Source organism: Suncus etruscus, chromosome 13 (genome assembly GCF_024139225.1).
Source record: "Suncus etruscus isolate mSunEtr1 chromosome 13, mSunEtr1.pri.cur, whole genome shotgun sequence".
Taxonomy (NCBI): Eukaryota; Metazoa; Chordata; class Mammalia; order Eulipotyphla; family Soricidae; genus Suncus; species Suncus etruscus.
The window spans coordinates 14,163,561-14,180,864 of NC_064860.1; the positions used below are offsets into that span (position 1 = coordinate 14,163,561).

The 17,304-nt window shown below is 43.0% G+C and overlaps 1 protein-coding gene across 1 annotated transcript in view; it reads left to right on the forward strand.

The window, feature by feature from the left end:
* The first annotated feature begins 6,586 nt into the window (after window positions 1-6,586).
* DNAH11 (dynein axonemal heavy chain 11) overlaps window positions 6,587-17,304 on the forward strand; it is a 331,898-nt gene continuing 321,180 nt past the window's right edge. The window contains 3 exon segments of the mRNA XM_049785980.1: window positions 6,587-6,647; window positions 14,797-15,079; window positions 15,167-15,455. Coding sequence (XP_049641937.1) covers window positions 6,587-6,647; window positions 14,797-15,079; window positions 15,167-15,455 — 633 coding nt within the window.

A 17,304-nucleotide genomic window follows, 5' to 3' on the forward strand; every position in this document is an offset into this window, starting at 1 on the left:
ATAAGTTCTGATAGTTTGTGTCTTTATTGTCATTTGTTTCCAGGAACCTTTTGATTTCCTTCTTGATTTCATCTCGGACCCACTGGTTATTGAGTATGAGGCTGTTTAACTTCCAGGTGTTAAAGTTTTTCTTCTGAGTCCCTTTGGAATTCACAAATAATTTCAGAGCCTTGTGGTCAGCGAAGGTAGTCTGCAAAATTTCTATCCTCTTGATATTATGGAGGTATGTTTTATGTGCCAGCATGTAGTCTATCCTGGAGAATGTCCCATGTACATTGGAGAAGAATGTGTATCCAGGTTTCTGGGAATGGAGTGTCCTAGATATATCCACTAGGCCTCTTTCTTCCATTTCTCTCCTCAGGTCTAGTATATTCTTGTTGGGTTTCAGTCTGGTTGACCTATCCAGTGTTGACAAAGCAGTGTTGAGGTCCCCCACAATTATTGTGTTCTTATTGATATTGTTTTTCAGATTTGTCAACAGTTGTTTTAAATATTTTGCTGGCCCCTCATTTGGTGCATATATGTTTAGGAGAGTTATTTCTTCCTGCTCTACATACACCTTGATTAATATAAAATGTCCATCTTTGTCCCTTACAACCTTCCTGAGTATAAAGTTTGCATTATCTGATATTAGTATGGCCACTCCAGCTTTTTTATGGGTGTTGTTTGCTTGGATAACTTTTCTCCAGCCTTTTATTTTGAGTCTATGTTTGTTCTGACTATTCAGGTGCGTTTCTTGTAGGCAGCAGAAGGTTGGATTGAGTTTTTTGATCCATTTAGCCACTCTGTGTCTCTTAACTGGTGCATTTAGTCCATTGACGTTGAGAGAAAGAATTGTCCTGGGATTTAATGCCATCTTTATATCGAAATTTGGTGTGTCTTTTGGTTAGTCTTGTTTTAAATTAGGTCTTTCAGTTTTTCTCTTAAGACTGGTTTTGAGTCTGTAAAGTTTCTGAGCTGTTTTTTGTCTGTGAAACCATGTATTCTTCCGTCAAACCGGAAAGTGAGTTTTGCTGGGTACAGTATTCTGGGTGAAGCATTCATTTCATTCAGTCTTGTCACAATATCCCACCACTGCTTTCTGGCATTTAGTGTTTCTGGTGACAGGTCTGCTGTAAATCTCAAGGATGCTTGCTTGAATGTAATTTCCCCTTTTGATCTGGCTGTTTTCAGAATTCTGTCTCTATCTGTGGGATTTGTCATTGTGACTAGGATGTGTCTTGGGGTGGTTTTTCTTGGGTCTCTTTTGGTTGGTACTCTTCGAGCATGCAGGATTTGATCACATATATTCTTTAGCTCTGGGAGTTTCTCTTTAATGATGTTCTTGACTGTTGATTCTTCCTGGAAATTTTCTTCCTGGGTCTCTGTGACTCCAATGATTCTTAAGTTGTTTCTGTTGATCTTATCATAGACCTCTATTTTCATCTGTTCCCATTTTTTGACTAATTTTTCCATTGTCTGTTCATTTGTTTTAAGTTTTTTTTCCAATCTCACCTGTTGTATGGAATTGTTATATATCTCATCTTCCACAGCACCAAGTCTATTCTCAGCTTCTGATACCCTGTCCCAGAGCTTATCCATTTTGTCATTCACTTCGTTTACTGAATTTTTCAGGCCTGTTAGTTGACATGTTATTTCAGTTTGGAGTTTTGTGATTTCTGTCTTCATATTTTCTTGATTCTTATTAGTGTTCTGTTCTACTCTATTCATGGTTTCTTTGAGTTCTTTGAGCATATTTCATATTACTACTCTAAAGTCCTTATCTGAGAGATTGATTAGTTGGTTGGTCGTTAACTGGTCATCAGAATTGTCATCTTCATTCTCTATGTCTGATGCTGGCCTGCGTTGTTTCCCCATTGTCACACTTGTATTGTGGGTTTTTCTACATGTTGTGGTGGTATTCATTGGTTATATGATGCAGGCAACACACTTCTCTGGCTCCGCCCTTTCTGGATGGGCCGACTTGCCTCCAAGGTAGGGAAGTCCTCCGTGGATGAAGCCTCACACAGGATCAAATCTTAGGCCCGAGCACGCAGCAGAGTATACAGTCTGGAGAGAAATTCTTGCTTCTGTGATCCAGCACAGTTCTTAGTGTGGTTTTTTTCTTCTTGTGATGGTGTTCTTTTTTTAGAAAGAGCGCACGGCTGCGTAGCGAAGTGGAGCTAAGTGCCTTCTGGAGCCTCTTTTCAGCCCACTCTCAGGAGGTTCATGCAACAGGATAGCAGAGAGACACACACAGGCAGCACTCACAGTTTTCACAGTCGGGCCCCACTGGTCAGGCGTAGTTTTCACTCGCTCGCTGGGCAGCTTCAGAATGCTGTATTTTTGGGGTTCACTTCCCAGGACTCTGAGGAGAGTCACTGGCTCGCTGGGTAGCTTCCCAATGTAGTTTCTTTGGGGTTCGCTTCCCAGGGCTCTGAGGAGAGCTTCCAGAGTTCAGGAAAGACAGAGAGGAGTAGGACAGGGCTCCCTTCAGGTGCTCAGTTTCTGGCTCGCTGGGTAGCTTCCAAATGTAGTTTCTTTGGGGTTCGCTTCCCAGGGCTCTGAGGAGAGCTTCCAGAGTTCAGGAAAGACAGAGAAGAGTAGGACAGGGCTCCCTTCAGGTGCTCAGTTTCCTCAGAAGAAGCACAGCTGGGTGGAGACTCTGCAGGTAGAGCAATCAGCACTCTGCCTGGAAACCCCCACATCCAGCCATTTCTTACTCACTCCCTCAAATAAATATATTAATGAAAAAATAAAAGTCTTTGTCATAGCAGTTCCCACCAACTCCCCAACTCTGCTTCTGTTGATGTTGCAATGCCCAAAGGTTGTAGGTGCTTGGTTGTGGTACTCACACAAATGTTCACTGGGAACTATATTCACTCAGGTCTGGTGTTTTTGATCATTCAGGTTGTAGTGCATGCTGAGATTAAACATTTTAGTTGTGGTCCCTGCAAATATCTGATAGAGAGAATCAAAGATTTCACACAGATGCAGGCCTGGGGATGTCCCAAATATAAGATCAGCTGTGAACATGCTTCAGGTGGGCAACACTAGAGCCCATGTGTTATCTCCCCTGCCCTGATAAAATATACTTTAAACTTTTTTTGTATACTTTTCTTCCTGCTCTCATCAAGCACCTCCTTTAAGAACTTGATCTTGTAAACAGTTTCGTTAACTGTTCCAGGACAAAACCATTGGAGTTCATCTGGCATTACTGTATATGAATCCTCAGTCTTTTTTGTGGGTTCAGAGTTAAGGGCCTTGGGAGTAGAAGGGAAAAAACTATTGGTATGTATTGCAAGAGATATCATTAGCTTTATTTTTTAAATAATTTTTATTGTAATCAAAGTAAATTATGAATCTTTCACATGTTTAAGGTATATGTTGTAGATTGGGTATCGATTCTGTTGTCTTTGACTTTGGGTTTGGTGTTTAAATCTGATCATTTTTTAATTTTCACTCAATGTTCATATGACTGTTTGGTCCTGGTACCATCCATTTTTCCACTCCTCAATTTATGAAGCAGCATAAGATCATTCAAGTTATTGTTCTGTTGGAAAAGAAAAGAAAGCAAAAAATAGGAGGAGTCTATCTAGAGGTTATAAGTATTAATTTAAAAGAAGAAAGGGAAAAAAGAAGAAAAACATAACAAAAAATCTAACAAACAAAAAACCAAACAAACAAAAAACCAAACCCAGCAACTACTCAAAAAGAACAACAACAACAACAACAACAACAAAGAAATAATAACCACAAGAATGAAAAAAAAAGAAGGAAAGGAGGGCTGGTGTGGCAAGGTTTTGTATTTCTTCTTCTTCTTCTTCTTCTTCTTCTTCTTCTTCTTCTTCTTCTTCTTCTTCTTCTTCTTCTTCTTCTTCTTCTCTTCTTCTTCTTCTTTTCTTCTCTTCTTCTTCTTCTTCTTCTTCTTCTTCTTCTTCTTCTTCTTCTTCTTCTTCTTCTTCTTCTTCTTCTTCTTCTTTCTTCTTCTTCTGGCATAGGCACAGAAAGTATTGGGGAAATTAGAAAGGGAATTCCCTTGTCCTAAGAGATACAGGGTTTCTCCATCCTTGAAGCATACTGTCATGGGAACAACTATAGGCACTGTACATGCTCATTTTCACACCCCAAGGTCTTTATGGTGCCAGGAAACTTTCTGCTCAAATGTAAATGATAAATTCAGGTCTCTGTAACTAGAGATCTTGGTATTTGCACAGGTCATAGGATACAGTCCAGGATGGAGTTTTTCTTTACAGTTCTAGAAGTTCTGTTCCATCACTGTTGTGTAATCAGTCTTCTGTAATTAGTGACCTTGGTTATTTCACAGATCTTAGCACGAAGCCTAGGATAGAATCTTTCATTATGGTTCTAGAAGTTCTGCTCAGTTGCAGTTGTCAAAGTCAGACTTTTGGAATTAGAGATCTTCGTTATTGTACAAATCCTAGGCCAAAGTCTAGACTAGGGTCTTTTTTATTGGTCCCAGGATAAGTTCTGCCCAGTCATAGTTGTCAAAGTCAGTCTTCTATAGTTAGCAAATCTTGGTTTTTGCACAGATCCAAGGATAGAGTGTCTTCTGATTTCATCTTACCATTTTTTTTTCGGGCCACACCCATTTGATGCTCAGGGGTTACTCCTGGCTAAGCACTCAGAAATTGCCCCTGGCTTGGGGGGACCATATGGGACGCCAGGGGATCGAACCACGGTCCTTCCTTGGCTAGCGCTTGCAAGGCAGACACCTTGCCTCTAGCGCCACCTCGCTGGCCCCAAGACAACCTGCTTTTAGATCAAGTTGTTGCCATTTTCTCGTTCTCAGGATGTCATATCAAAACTGGTGCAAGTTGTTGCCAGAGCGATATTAGGAATTTCCCAGGGGGAGTTTGGCTCCTGGTGCTGTTGCAGAAAACCGTGTAGATTCTATGTTTGGGATACCTCATTATCTTTAACCTTCCCAGCCCAAGCAAACCTCATGGTATGTTATGCTCACAGGAAAACATGCTCTCTTTGCAAAGGGCTAGAATTTCTGGGAATCTATTGGGTTCAGGAGTGGGGTGCAGTTTCCTTGCTGCTGGTAGAATTGGGTCATTGAAGAGGGCATGCTACTCCTTGGAAATTTGAGAATAGTTATTTTATGTGCTAAGTCTTTTTCCTGAAATAATTCATTATCAGCATTTTGGAATGTAAATAAATGTTTTAGGGAGAAAAGCAAGACACAAAGGGTGCTTAGAGGTTTAGGAGGAAGCCTGGACAGTGGTACAATGTCGATATCAAAGGGAAGCAGTTATATGACTTAATCATCCCCTCTTCTCCCCTCAGTATCTGAGGCAGCACAGATTAAAGGCTTGATGAAATTGTTGCGCATTATACAAATCTGTGTAGTAATGGCATGTGGATGCCACCTTTCTAGGAGTCAACAGTGAGCACCAATGTCTGCCCAATGCTAACTTGGTGTTCTCAGAGGCTCTCCTCACTTAAACTTCAAGGAAAAGGTTCAACAACCAGAAATAGAAATACTAGTGTTTAATGCAATTTAGACTCCAGATCAGTCTTCTGCTGCTGTCCCAACTAAACTCTCCTGTTCTTCTGAGGATAAAGTCATTGAGTTTATGAAGCATCCTCATCTCTGGAATTCACCTTAACATAAAATCGGTTTCTTGTTTGACTGTAACTTAATTAATCTCTTCTTGCCGGCATATAAGACGACTGGGCATATAAGACGACCCCCTAATTTTGCAGTTAAAACATAGGTTTAGGCCTATATTCACTGTATCAGACAGAACGTTCCTGTGCTGCAACTGTATGTACCACAGTGAGCCAATCACAACAAGCAAAGGTTCAAAGGTTATACTGTAATAGACTTCCTCTCTGACTCTGGCCAATCTGAGCAGGCTTTTAACAGTGTAAATTCAGGTCCAGAACATTGTCTAATTTGCATACATAAAAAGCCTGCTTGGATTGGCTGAGTTAGAGAGGCGGTTCGAGCAGTCTTACAGTGATTGGTCCCTTATCATAGGCACTTTTTCTGGCAATTCCCTGGTGGTGTCAGTTAATCTCCCCTACTACATGAACCAAACAACACCCCATCCTTGGACCCTAGCACTGAACCACCAACATGGTTAGCTGGGTTTTGCCAGAAGTGGCCCCCAGATCTCCTGAGTACTGTTTGGGAGCCCCCAACAAAGAGATTTAGAAACTCTGTGGCCTGATCTTTTTTTGTTTTGTTTAGCGGCATATTGAAATATTTTTGGGGATATACTCGGCGTATAAGATGACCTCGATTTTCGGTTGACTTTTTTTGTTTCAAAAGTTGTCTTATACACCGGAAAATACGGTACCTTCCTCTCTACAGAGACTATTATTCCTTTGATGCCTAAAATTTATGGAGTCACAAAAGTTCTTCCCTTGCTAGCATTTTAATTTTTCTTCTTGGAAGGTTCTTGGTCTAGTTAAAGCAATAGTTGAACAATAGTATTGCTAGAGGGTCTTTCTGGATGCTGTAGGGTTCTGTCATTATAAATAAATGGCAATCCCTCCTAATGACTACCTTCAAAAGGCTTGGTAATTAAAAAATAAGTTAATGATACACAGTGAGTAAAAAGCAGACTGCGTTATGCCTCCTCAGGAGAGCCCAACAAGGATGTTGGCCAAGGATGTCCTTTTCTTAGAGCTCTGTGGGTCTGTTGTTGGCAAGCTTTCAGGCTTTTGTCAATCAGTTCACTTCCACCAGAGTTTCTAAGCTTCTGCTTAGCTTCTGTAGATCTGATTATTGTAGTCTAAAGATGCTAAAGTTAGGGCAGCTGAAAATGGCTCTGTGGTGACCTTGCAAATGTGAGGTTGACATTCTGGTCTCTGGCACCATGATGTGTTAGAGTCATCTGAAGTGCCTGGTCTTTTCCATCTTTCATTCCCAGTAAAATTTTTCTCACTTCACTTTAAGTCTTCATCACAACCCCTTCAAAGTCTTTTGTCATAGGTTGTACGTACAAGTGCTATCAAGATTTTGGCGACACTTAGTTTTTTGTTTTTGTTTTTGTTTTTGTTTTTTTGTGGTTTTTGGATCACACCCGGCAGTGCTCAGGGCTTACTCCTGGCTCCATGCTCAGAAATTGCTCCTGGCAGGCACGGGGGACCATATGGGACGCCGGGATTCGAACTGATGACCTTCTGCATGAAAGGCAAACGCCTTACCTCCATGCTATCTCTCCAGCCCCGACACTTAGTTTTTTAATATTTAGAACAGTACTTGATTTCAGGTACCTCATCTGCATTGCAAACTGCACTCAGGCCTGCGGGATTAAAACAGTATCACCCAGTTCTTAGATACAGTAGGTTGGGAGTAGCTTCATTGGGCGACTTTGGCCTACAGTCAGTCATTCTGTGATTCCTATTAAAATGTTAGCAGCAGCTAATGTCATATTACGACCTGACTGATGATGTAAGGATTTGCTACCAAGCTGGATCATGCACCCTGTTGTGGAGAAGATCTCAGCACATATGGCTTTTGGGTCTTCACAATAGAGCAGTAAAACTGTCCCAGAGTCAATGGTCCAAGGAAGTGGCTGCATCATTCATGGCATAGTCACTCATTGTCACTCCTACACCTTTTATTTAGTACCAGTCACTAAATCTGCCTGACCTTGAAGGAGGGAGGCATTCAGCTCCTCCTTCTTTGTAGGAAAATGGTGCTGATGCCTTTTTTTTTTTTTTTTTTTTGTGAGATAGAGCAGTCATTTATATTTTTGTTTGCTTATTGCAGATAAGGTTATGGACATTTAACGAGCATAACATGAATGTGACGGGCTTCTATATTACTGTCAGATTCCCTTTTACTTGGAAGGAGTGTTGATGATTCCTACAAGGGGAACAGGAGAAGGATGGAAGTGGATCTTATTTCCCTGCTCCAGTCTTTACCCAAGAGAACTCTGCCAGGACTCCCACCAGACCTTTCTTGCCCCTTTCTTTGGTGAGGAGGCGGGGTTTCCCGAGTGGTGTTCAGGAAGCCAGGGGTCCCTCCCAGTGGTCTTGGTCAACCAAATAGGAGGTTCAATATGGAGGTCTGAGGCTCTGATGCTGCTTGGGTTCTGCCATGCCGAGGATTATCCGGGTCCCCCAGATAGTGACTGGGGTTTCCAGGGCTACATCTAAAGATATTTAGATCATGTAGTGCCTAGACCAAATCAGGGTTGGCTATATGCAGGGCATGCAACAGAGTTTTGCAATTGTTTGGTTTGGGGGCATACTGACAATGCTCAAGCTATGCACCCAGGGATCACTCCTGAAAGGGCTCAGAAGACTGTTTGAAGTGCTGGGGATTAAACCCAGGCTGGTCATGTTTAAAGTAAGCACCCTGCCCACTATTGCTCTGGCCCCTCAGCCAGGTATTTGAAAGTAAGACTTCTTTGATGTTTGTAGAGAAGAGTCTGTGAGTAGGAACAAACTCTCTTGCGTCTGTGTCCCACAGTTTCTGTTCCCTAAATACACCACACTATTACTAGCAATTTCTTAAACACTTAGCCAAGTGATTTTGACCAGTATCAGGCGATACTCCTGCCAACTGGTTAAGTGTCCTGTTTCAGCCGTTGCCCAGTCACTACTCTCTGATAGGATCAAGGAAATCATGATTTTTGCATATTTCTGAGCATATTTGTTGTTTTCATAAACTGAACGGAGAGCTCTTCTCAAGTTTCTTAATATTGAGCAGAAATTTCATTACAGATTCATAGACATATGCTTGAATTATATTAAAGCTTTTGTTCTTATTTGAGTTCAAGTTTTTGAGAGGCAATGGAAGCTTTTCAAATTGGCTTTGTTAAAAAAATAAGAGGAGGGTTGTGGGGTAGGATGGGACAATATTCGCAGTGCTTGGGAAATAATAGTTTGTGCTCAGGGTTCACTTCTGGTGGTTCTTTTTTTGTTTTCTTTTTTGTTTTTGTTGCTGTTTTTGTTTGTTTGTTTTTTGGGTCACACCCGGCAGTGCCCAGGGGTTACTCCTGGCTCTATGCTCAGAAATCTCTCCTGACAGGCTCAGGGGACCATATGGGATGCCGGGATTCGAACCACCGCCCTTCTGCATGCAAGGCAAATGCACTACCTCCATGCTATCTTTTCAGCCCACTCCTGGGCTGAGGGACCATAGACAGGGCCATAACTGTGTTACATCAAATGCCTTGATTTTTCTACTATCTCTCCAACCCCTTCCTGTTTCTGATATATCCTTAGCATTATTCTCTGCTTTTTAGTAATACAAATTATTTTGATGACAACTTGTACTTTCTCTGCCTGGCAGCTGGAATTAGTTATTTCTGAGGCTTTCTTTGTGAGAAACGCTATCTAGAAGCCAATCTCTATATACTAGGACAACTTATTGAAAGGGTTGGTTCTTGTTTTAAATTCACTTCAGTGAGCAAAACTTAGTACTGAATGTTTTCTTAAAGACAAAATAAATCATGAGTCTGTACTTTAACTTTATTTATTTTTATTTTTTTGTTTTGGGGCCCACAGTTAGCAGTACTCAGGGTTTAGTCCTGGCTCTGCACTCAGTGATAATTTTCTGGAGGGACTCAGGAAACCATTTGGGATGCCAGGATTGAACATGAGCTGGCTGCTTGCAAGGTAAATGCCTTGTCCACCATATTATCTTTCTGGCACCCTGGGCTTTTCATTTCAAAATCAGGTTTACTCAGTGTGATGTATCTTATCTCTGTTTCTCCTTTTTACTCTGCCCAAATGTTCTTTATATAGCTGCAGAAAATGCTGTCTGTTAATGTCTTATGCTGAATCCTTCACCTATTTTCTTCATAGCCAAAGGGCACTGCTCAACAAAAATTATGCTTCCTCCTCTGCTGACAAGTTAATGTGAGGATAAAATGGAATTTATGTGAGATATCTCTCCAAGCGTAGCTTAAGAGGTCCCCTGGAAGCAACTTAACATCTAACTTCTCCCTCTACCTGATCCACTTCCTTTGGTCTATTTTATTGATTTATTTTTAATGATGCAAGATTGTTTATTGATAATTGTTTATTGAAAAATTTAGAAAGGTTTGAGGGGAGAGAAAGAGAGAAGTACACGTTCAAGAGAGAACACAAATTTCTTGAGAGTGGAAATAAGCAAGCAAAGAAAGAGATATGTATGTGAATGACACAGGCTTGGAGAGCCCTCTTGGGTTTTTTACAGTTCTTTATCCTTTTCTTTCTTTTTTAAAAAATTGAGGCTCCATGACTTACAATATTACTAACGATCATTTTCTACAATTCCAACACCACATTTATCACCAGTGAACCCACCTCCCTCCCCACAGGTCTTCATTGTCTCTTCCATTGACTGCCTCCCCTTCAACACTCAAGTTTTGTGCTTTTTTTCTTTTAGTCCCCACATACAAAGCCATCTACTTTCCCACATATAAAATTAGTGCTTTCAGTCCCACATACATTGTGTACCTATCCCTTTTCCTTTGACTGACTTTACTCAGCCTGACTAACTTCCCCTGCTTCCATTCACATCACAGCAAATTGCATGATTTTTGTTCTTTTTTTTAGAGTTGCATCACATTCCCTTGTGGATCTACATCACAACTTCTTTTTTTTTTTTTTTTTTTTTTGGTTTTTGGGCCACACCCAGTGACGCTCAGGGGTTACTCCTGGCTATGCGCTCAGAAGTCGCTCCTGGCTTGGGGGACCATATGGGACGCCGGGGGATCGAACCTCGGTCCGTCCTAGGCTAGCGCAGGCAAGGCAGGCACCTTACCTCTAGCGCCACCGCCCGGCCCCTCATCACAACTTCTTGATGCATTCATTCACAGTTAGACACTGGGTTGTTTCCAAGTCTTGGCCATTACACTGAGTGATGTGATAAACATAGATGTAAAATAAAATTAAAATTAAAATCCATGAGTTGGGTGAGACTGCCCCAGGCACTGTATTTATAACCCTTTAGGCCAATGGGTCTGATGAAGCAGAGTAGTTGCAAAGAAATAATACACCAAGTAGTCAGAAAAGATATTTTCTCACAAACTTTCTCTGCCATATGCAACCTCTACCATGAGTTGCCTGCCTGCCATGTGCTTTCTCTCAGGTGCTCAAAGCCAGCACACTTTATTATCTAGAACTCCACCCACCAGGGTAATGGAAGGCCCTGTAATCCAGGTGGGCTTTACATACCAAAAGAAGAGGTTAGAGAAACAAAAAGTTGGAGGAAGAGTTACATTTCCACCTTTTTTGGAGGGAGGGTTGGGCCACACCTGGTGACATTTCTGGCTATGTGCTCAGAAATTGCTCCTGGCTGGGGATACCGTATGGGACACCGGGGGATTAAACTGCAGTTCTTCCTAGGTTAGTATGTGCAAGCCAAATGCCCTACCACTTGTGCAACTACTCTGGCCCTACCACCTTTTCTGTTTTAAATGAGAGAGAGAGAGAGAGAGAGAGAGAGAGAGAGAGAGAGAGAGAGAGAGAGAGAGAGAGAGAGAGAGAGAGAGAGAAGCTACATGGATGGACATAGAAACTATACTGAATGAAATAAATCAGAGGGAGAAAGATAGGCACAGAATAGTCTCACTCATCTATAGATTTTAAGAAAAATAAAAGGCATTATTGTAATAATGCCCAGAGACAATAGAGATGAGGGATGGAAGGACCGGCTCACCATATGAAGCTCACCACAGAGTGGTGAGTGCAGTTATAGAAATAACTACATTAACAACTATCATGACAATGTTAATGAATGAGAGAAGTAGAATGCCTGTCTGGAATATAGGCAGAGGATGGGGAGGAGGGAGAAAGGGGGGCATTGGTGGTAGGAATGCTGTACTGGTGAAGGGGGGGGGTGTTCTTTTTTTTTTTTTTTTTTTTTTGGTTTTTGGGCCACACCCAGTGACGCTCAGGGGTTACTCCTGGCTATGCGCTCAGAAGTCGCTCCTGGATTGGGGGACCATACGGGAAACCGGGGGATCGAACCGCGGTCCGTCCAAGGCTAGCGCAGGCAAGGCAGGCACCTTACCTCTAGCGCCACCGCCTGGCCCCAAGGGGGATGTTCTTTTTGTGACTGAAACCCAACTACAAACATGTTTGTAATTATGGTGCTTAAATAAAGATATTATTTAAAAAATAAATGGGTTGAGTGGTGATTGGGCCACTGTGTGATTGACTGTGCTCTGAGCCTACATCTCATTGTTCAGGGTGCTTGACGGAACTCGGGTGGGCTGCTGGCATGAGGCTCACTCACTTTACTATCTCTCCAGTCCTCAGTAGAGGGTTTGAGATGATGATCAAAGACAGTGGAAAAAGAGCAGCTGCTGACACTTCAAATCTTTTTTTAAGTGTTTTTATTTTTTTTAATTAATTTTTTTATTTAAACACCGTGATTACAAACATGACTGTAGTTGAGTTTCAGTAGTGTTCTAACTGCACTCACCCTTGCTTGAGGTGAGTAAAGCTTCAAATCTTGCTGGATTTATCATTGATTCTTATAACCAAGGGTCAGGATGTAAGTTTTTATTAGGAAATGATCTATTAACCAAAGGGACAGATTTTAAAAACAGGACTCTCCTTACCCACCACTTTCAAATTCTGCTTCCTTCATTTCTCAGAATTTTCTTCACAGTCTACGTTTTTTCTTTTTCTTTTGGTTTTGGGGCTACACCTGGCTTGTGCACAGGGCTAACTCCTGGCTCAGCCTTCAAGGATCACTTTCGGGGGTGCTGGGAGAGGACCATATGCAGTTCCCGGGATCTAACAGGGTCTGCCTAGTGCAGTGGTTCTCAAATAGTGGGGCAAGACCCCAGGGGTGGACGTGAGACTCCGTAAAGGGGGATGTCTTTGACCTCGGCAAACACTGTCATAACAAGCGAAGCCCCGTATTGATGTCTCTGTATGTCTCTGGAGCTGAGAGTTGCTGTGTCCTGCTTCAAACCCCACTTCGAAATGCCATGCATTGCAAAACGTGCTCATCATAGCCATTAATCCAGATATCGCTTCTGTTTAAAAAATCAGCTCAAATTATTTAATATATTTTTGTTTTGCAGGTAAAAGTTGTTTTTTTTTTAAATAAAGATACTATTTACAGTCGCGCGGTGGGGCCATGAAAAATGTTTTCTTTTTCCTAGGGGGCATGACAGAAAATAATTGAGAAGCACTGGCTTAGTGCAAGGCAGGTTAGGTTCCCTGCACTATTTCTTAGAGGCCCCTTTCCCTCTTTGGAAAAGTGAATGAGAACCCTGGATGAAGGCCCTGCAACTGCTCCATTACCCTCCATCCTTTTCTGGCTGGGATACAAAAGTGCCTTGCTCAGGTTTACCTGAAGGAAAAAAAAAATCAAGATAAATAATTTTTCATTCTTTTGTATAAATAACCCCAACTACAAATATGTTTGTTTCTTTGATTTTTTTTTTCTTTTGTTTTTGGGCCACATCCGGTGACGCTCAGGGGTTACTCATGGCTATGCGCTCAGAAGTCGCTCCTGGCATGGGGGACCATATGGGACACCGGGGGATCGGGGATCGAAACATTGTCTGTCCTAGGTTAGGGCTGGCAAGGCAGACACCTTACCTCTAGCGCCACCGCACCGGCCCCTACAAGTACGTTTGTAATCATGGTGCTTAAATAATGAAAATTAAAAAAGAAAAAGAAAAAGAGGTGTTTCCTCGGTAAGATAGGTTTGTTAAGCGTTCCTTTGAGTCCAAGATTAATCTTTAAAATTTTTTCTTTTACATATCAAATGAAAAAACACAGTATGAGGTGTTTTCATTTTTTTTAAAATATCTTTATTTAAACACCTTGATTACAAACATGATTGTGGTTGGGCTTCAGTGATGTAAAGAACACCCCCCTTCATCAGTGCAACATTCCCACCACCAATGTCCCAAATCTCCCTCCTCCCCATCCCACCCTCGCCTGTACTCTAGACAGGCTTTCTACTTCCCCATTCATTCACATTGTTGTGATAGTTCTCAATGTAATTATTTCTCTAACTGCTCTCATCATTCTTTGTGATGAGCTTCATGTTGTGAGCTGGACTTTCCAGCACTCCTCTCTTTTGTCTCTAAAAATTATTGCAAGAAGGTCTTTTGTTTTTCTTAAAACCTATAGATGAGGGAGACTATTCTGCGTCTATCTCTCTCCCTCTGACTTATTTCACTCAGCATAATAGATTCCATGTACATGTTTAACAAACAACCTAAAAAGATTTCACTTAGGCTGTGACAGTAATCAAAAATAAAATCATTTCACCTCTCATCTATTAAAGAAAGAAGGAAGGAAGGAAGGAAGGAAGGAAGAAAGGAAGAAAGAAAGAAAGAAAGAAAGAAAGAAAGAAGAAAGAGAGAGAGAAAGAAAAAGAAAGAAAGAAAGAAAGAAAGAGAAAGAAAGAAAGGAAAGAAAGAAAGAGAGAGAGAGAAAGAAAGAAAGAAAGAAAGAAAGAAGAAAGAAAGAAAAGAAAGAAAGAAAGAAAGGAAAGAAAGAAAGAAAGAAAGAAAGAAAGAAGAAAGAAAGAAGGAGAGAGAAAGAAAGAAAGCAAGCAAGAAAGGAAAGAAAGAAAGAAAGAAAGAAAGAAAGAAAAGAAAGAAAGGAAAGAAAGAAAGAAAGAAAGAAAGAAAGAAAGAAGAAAGAAAGAAAGAAAGAAAGAAAGAAAGAAAGAAAGAAAGAAAGAAAGAAAGAAGAAGAAAGAAAGAAAGAAAGAAAGAAAGAAAGAAAGAAAGAAAGAAAGAAAGAAAGAAAGAAAGAAAAGAAAGAAAGAAAGAAAGAAAGAAAGAAATTTCTCCAAGATTGGGAGAAAGCTGTTCCATCAGCTCTGGCCAGTTTCTGCCTTGTAGTGGGACCCCCAAATAGGTGCCCCGGGGTCGAAGGCGCAGGAGGGTGGCGAGGTAGTGGCTGCAAGGGTCTCCGGGTGGCCAAGGACCCGCCCTTCCTCCGCCGGTGTCCATCCTGGGTCAGGCCGCACCCCGGAGCGCTGGGCGGGGACGCTGTCCCCCTGGAAACGGGACGCGCGGCCTCAGGGCCGGTCGGGCTGGCTTGTCCCCCAAAGCCACTCACGGTCCAAGAGCGCAAAGTGTGGAGCTGGGAGCGCGGTGGCAGCGGGTCGAATTGGGCATTTGGGCGCGCTGTGCGCAAAGTATCCTTAAGCGCTTCTCCTGGGTCCTCGGGCGCTCTGCGCTCTGTGACCGTGGGGAGAGGACAAAGTGCCCACTGCGCCCCGCAGCCCGGCCGCCGACCTGGAGGCGGTAGAAGAGATGGAACTGGAGGAGGAGGAGCAGGAGGAAGAGGACGAAGAGGCCGCGTGTGCCCGGAGAGCGCGGAGATGCGCCCTGGACCCTCGCGTGCGTTTCTTGGGCAGATGCGTGCAGCTGTTGCTGCTGCTCCCGGAGGAGAAATGGGGCGAGTATTTGCAGAGCGAGGAGCACCGGCAGGTCCTGGAGGGGTTCCTGGAGAGCCCCGGACGCCTGGTGTTCACCGTCGCTGCCACTAAGAGCTTCGTGGTCTCCAAAGAGGTGAGAAGGGGAGCAGGGTGGAGGGACCACCCGTCCGGTGGAGGGGCTGCTAACCAACTAACTTGGCTGGGACGGTTGGCTTTGAGAGGTCGCTGAAAGGCACAGGCTTTATTTATTTATTTATTTATTTATTTATTTATTTATTTATTTACTTATTTATTTATTTATTTTACTTCTCCAAAGGCAGCCAGCCACTAGGCTTTTCTGTACCTCTACCCAGTCAAGAGGGGTCCTGGGAATGTTTGTGCTCCTGGAGCAAGTTGAGGGGCGCGAAGCAGGATGCGTCCTGCTGCGTGCGTCCTGGGACCTGCTGTGCTTCTGGCTCCGCGGAGATCCATTTAGGCTCTTTTGGGTCAGTTTACAGCCTTGAACTTGTGGGGGAAGTTCCTATGGGATTGTCCTGCAGGCCTTAGTGTTGGCCTGCCAACCAAACTGCTCTGGGGAAAGCATTGCTTCATCTCAAAAGAGTTTCTAAACAATCCGCACTCAGGTTGTGCTGGCTCAACTTGGCTTTTTTGTTTTGTTTTGTTTTGTTTTGTTTTGTTTTGTTTGGGGGTCACACTGGCCCTACGCTCAGAAATTGCTCCTGGCAGGCTCCGGGGACCATATGGGATGCCGGGATTTGAACCACCGTCATTCTGCACGCAGGGCAAACGCCTTACCTCCATGCTATCTCTCCCCCCCCCTTTTCTTTAAAGTAAAATAAATTTATTTTTTTCCTTTTTAAACAATATCTTTATTTAAGCACCATGATTACAAACATGTTTGTAGTTGGGTTTCAGTCATAAAAAGAACACCACCCCCCTCGCTGCCGGAGCGGTAGGGCACTTGCGTTGCATGCACTAACTGAGGACAGACTGTGGTTCCATCCCATGGTGTCCCATTATGGTCTTTCCAGCCTGGAGCGATTTCTGAGCGCATAGCCTGAGCATCACCGGGTGTGGTCCAAAAACGAGAGAGACAGAGAGAGAGAGAGAGAGAGAGAGAGAGAGAGAGAGAGAGAGAGAGAGAGAGAGGAGAGAACATCCCTCTTCCCCAGTAGAGAGAGAATATCCCTCTTCCCCAGTAGAGAGAGAGAACATCCCTCTTCCCCAGTAGAGAGACAGAAGAGAGAGAACATCTCTCTTCCCCAGTAGAGAGAGAGAGAACATCCCTCTTCCCCAGTAGAGAGAGAGAGAACATCCCTCTTCCCCAGTAGAGAGAGAACATCCCTCTTCCCCAGTAGAGAGAGAGAACATCCCTCTTCCCCAGTAGAGAGAGAACATCCCTCTTCCCCAGTAGAGAGAGAGAACATCCCTCTTCCCCAGTAGAGAGAGAGAACATCCCTCTTCCCCAGTAGAGAGACAGAAGAGAGAGAACATCTCTCTTCCCCAGTAGAGAGAGAGAGAACATCCCTCTTCCCCAGTAGAGAGAGAACATCCCTCTTCCCCAGTAGAGAGAGAGAACATCCCTCTTCCCCAGTAGAGAGAGAACATCCCTCTTCCCCAGTAGAGAGAGAGAACATCCCTCTTCCCCAGTAGAAAGAGAGAACATCCCTCTTCCCCAGTAGAGAGAGAGAACATCCCTCTTCCCCAGTAGAGAGAGAGAACATCCCTCTTCCCCAGTAGAGAGAGAGAGAATATCCCTCTTCCCCAGTAGAGAGAGAGAATATCCCTCTTCCCCAGTAGAGAGAGAGAACATCCCTCTTCCCCAGTAGAGAGAGAGAGAGAGAGAGAGAGAGAGAACATCCCTCTTCCGTAGTGCAACATTCCCACCACCAACTTGCCTCTTTTTAATTTTTGTTTATTTGAGGGCTCACCTGGTAGTTGATTAGGGCTTCACTCCTGCCTGGACACTCAGGAATCAATCC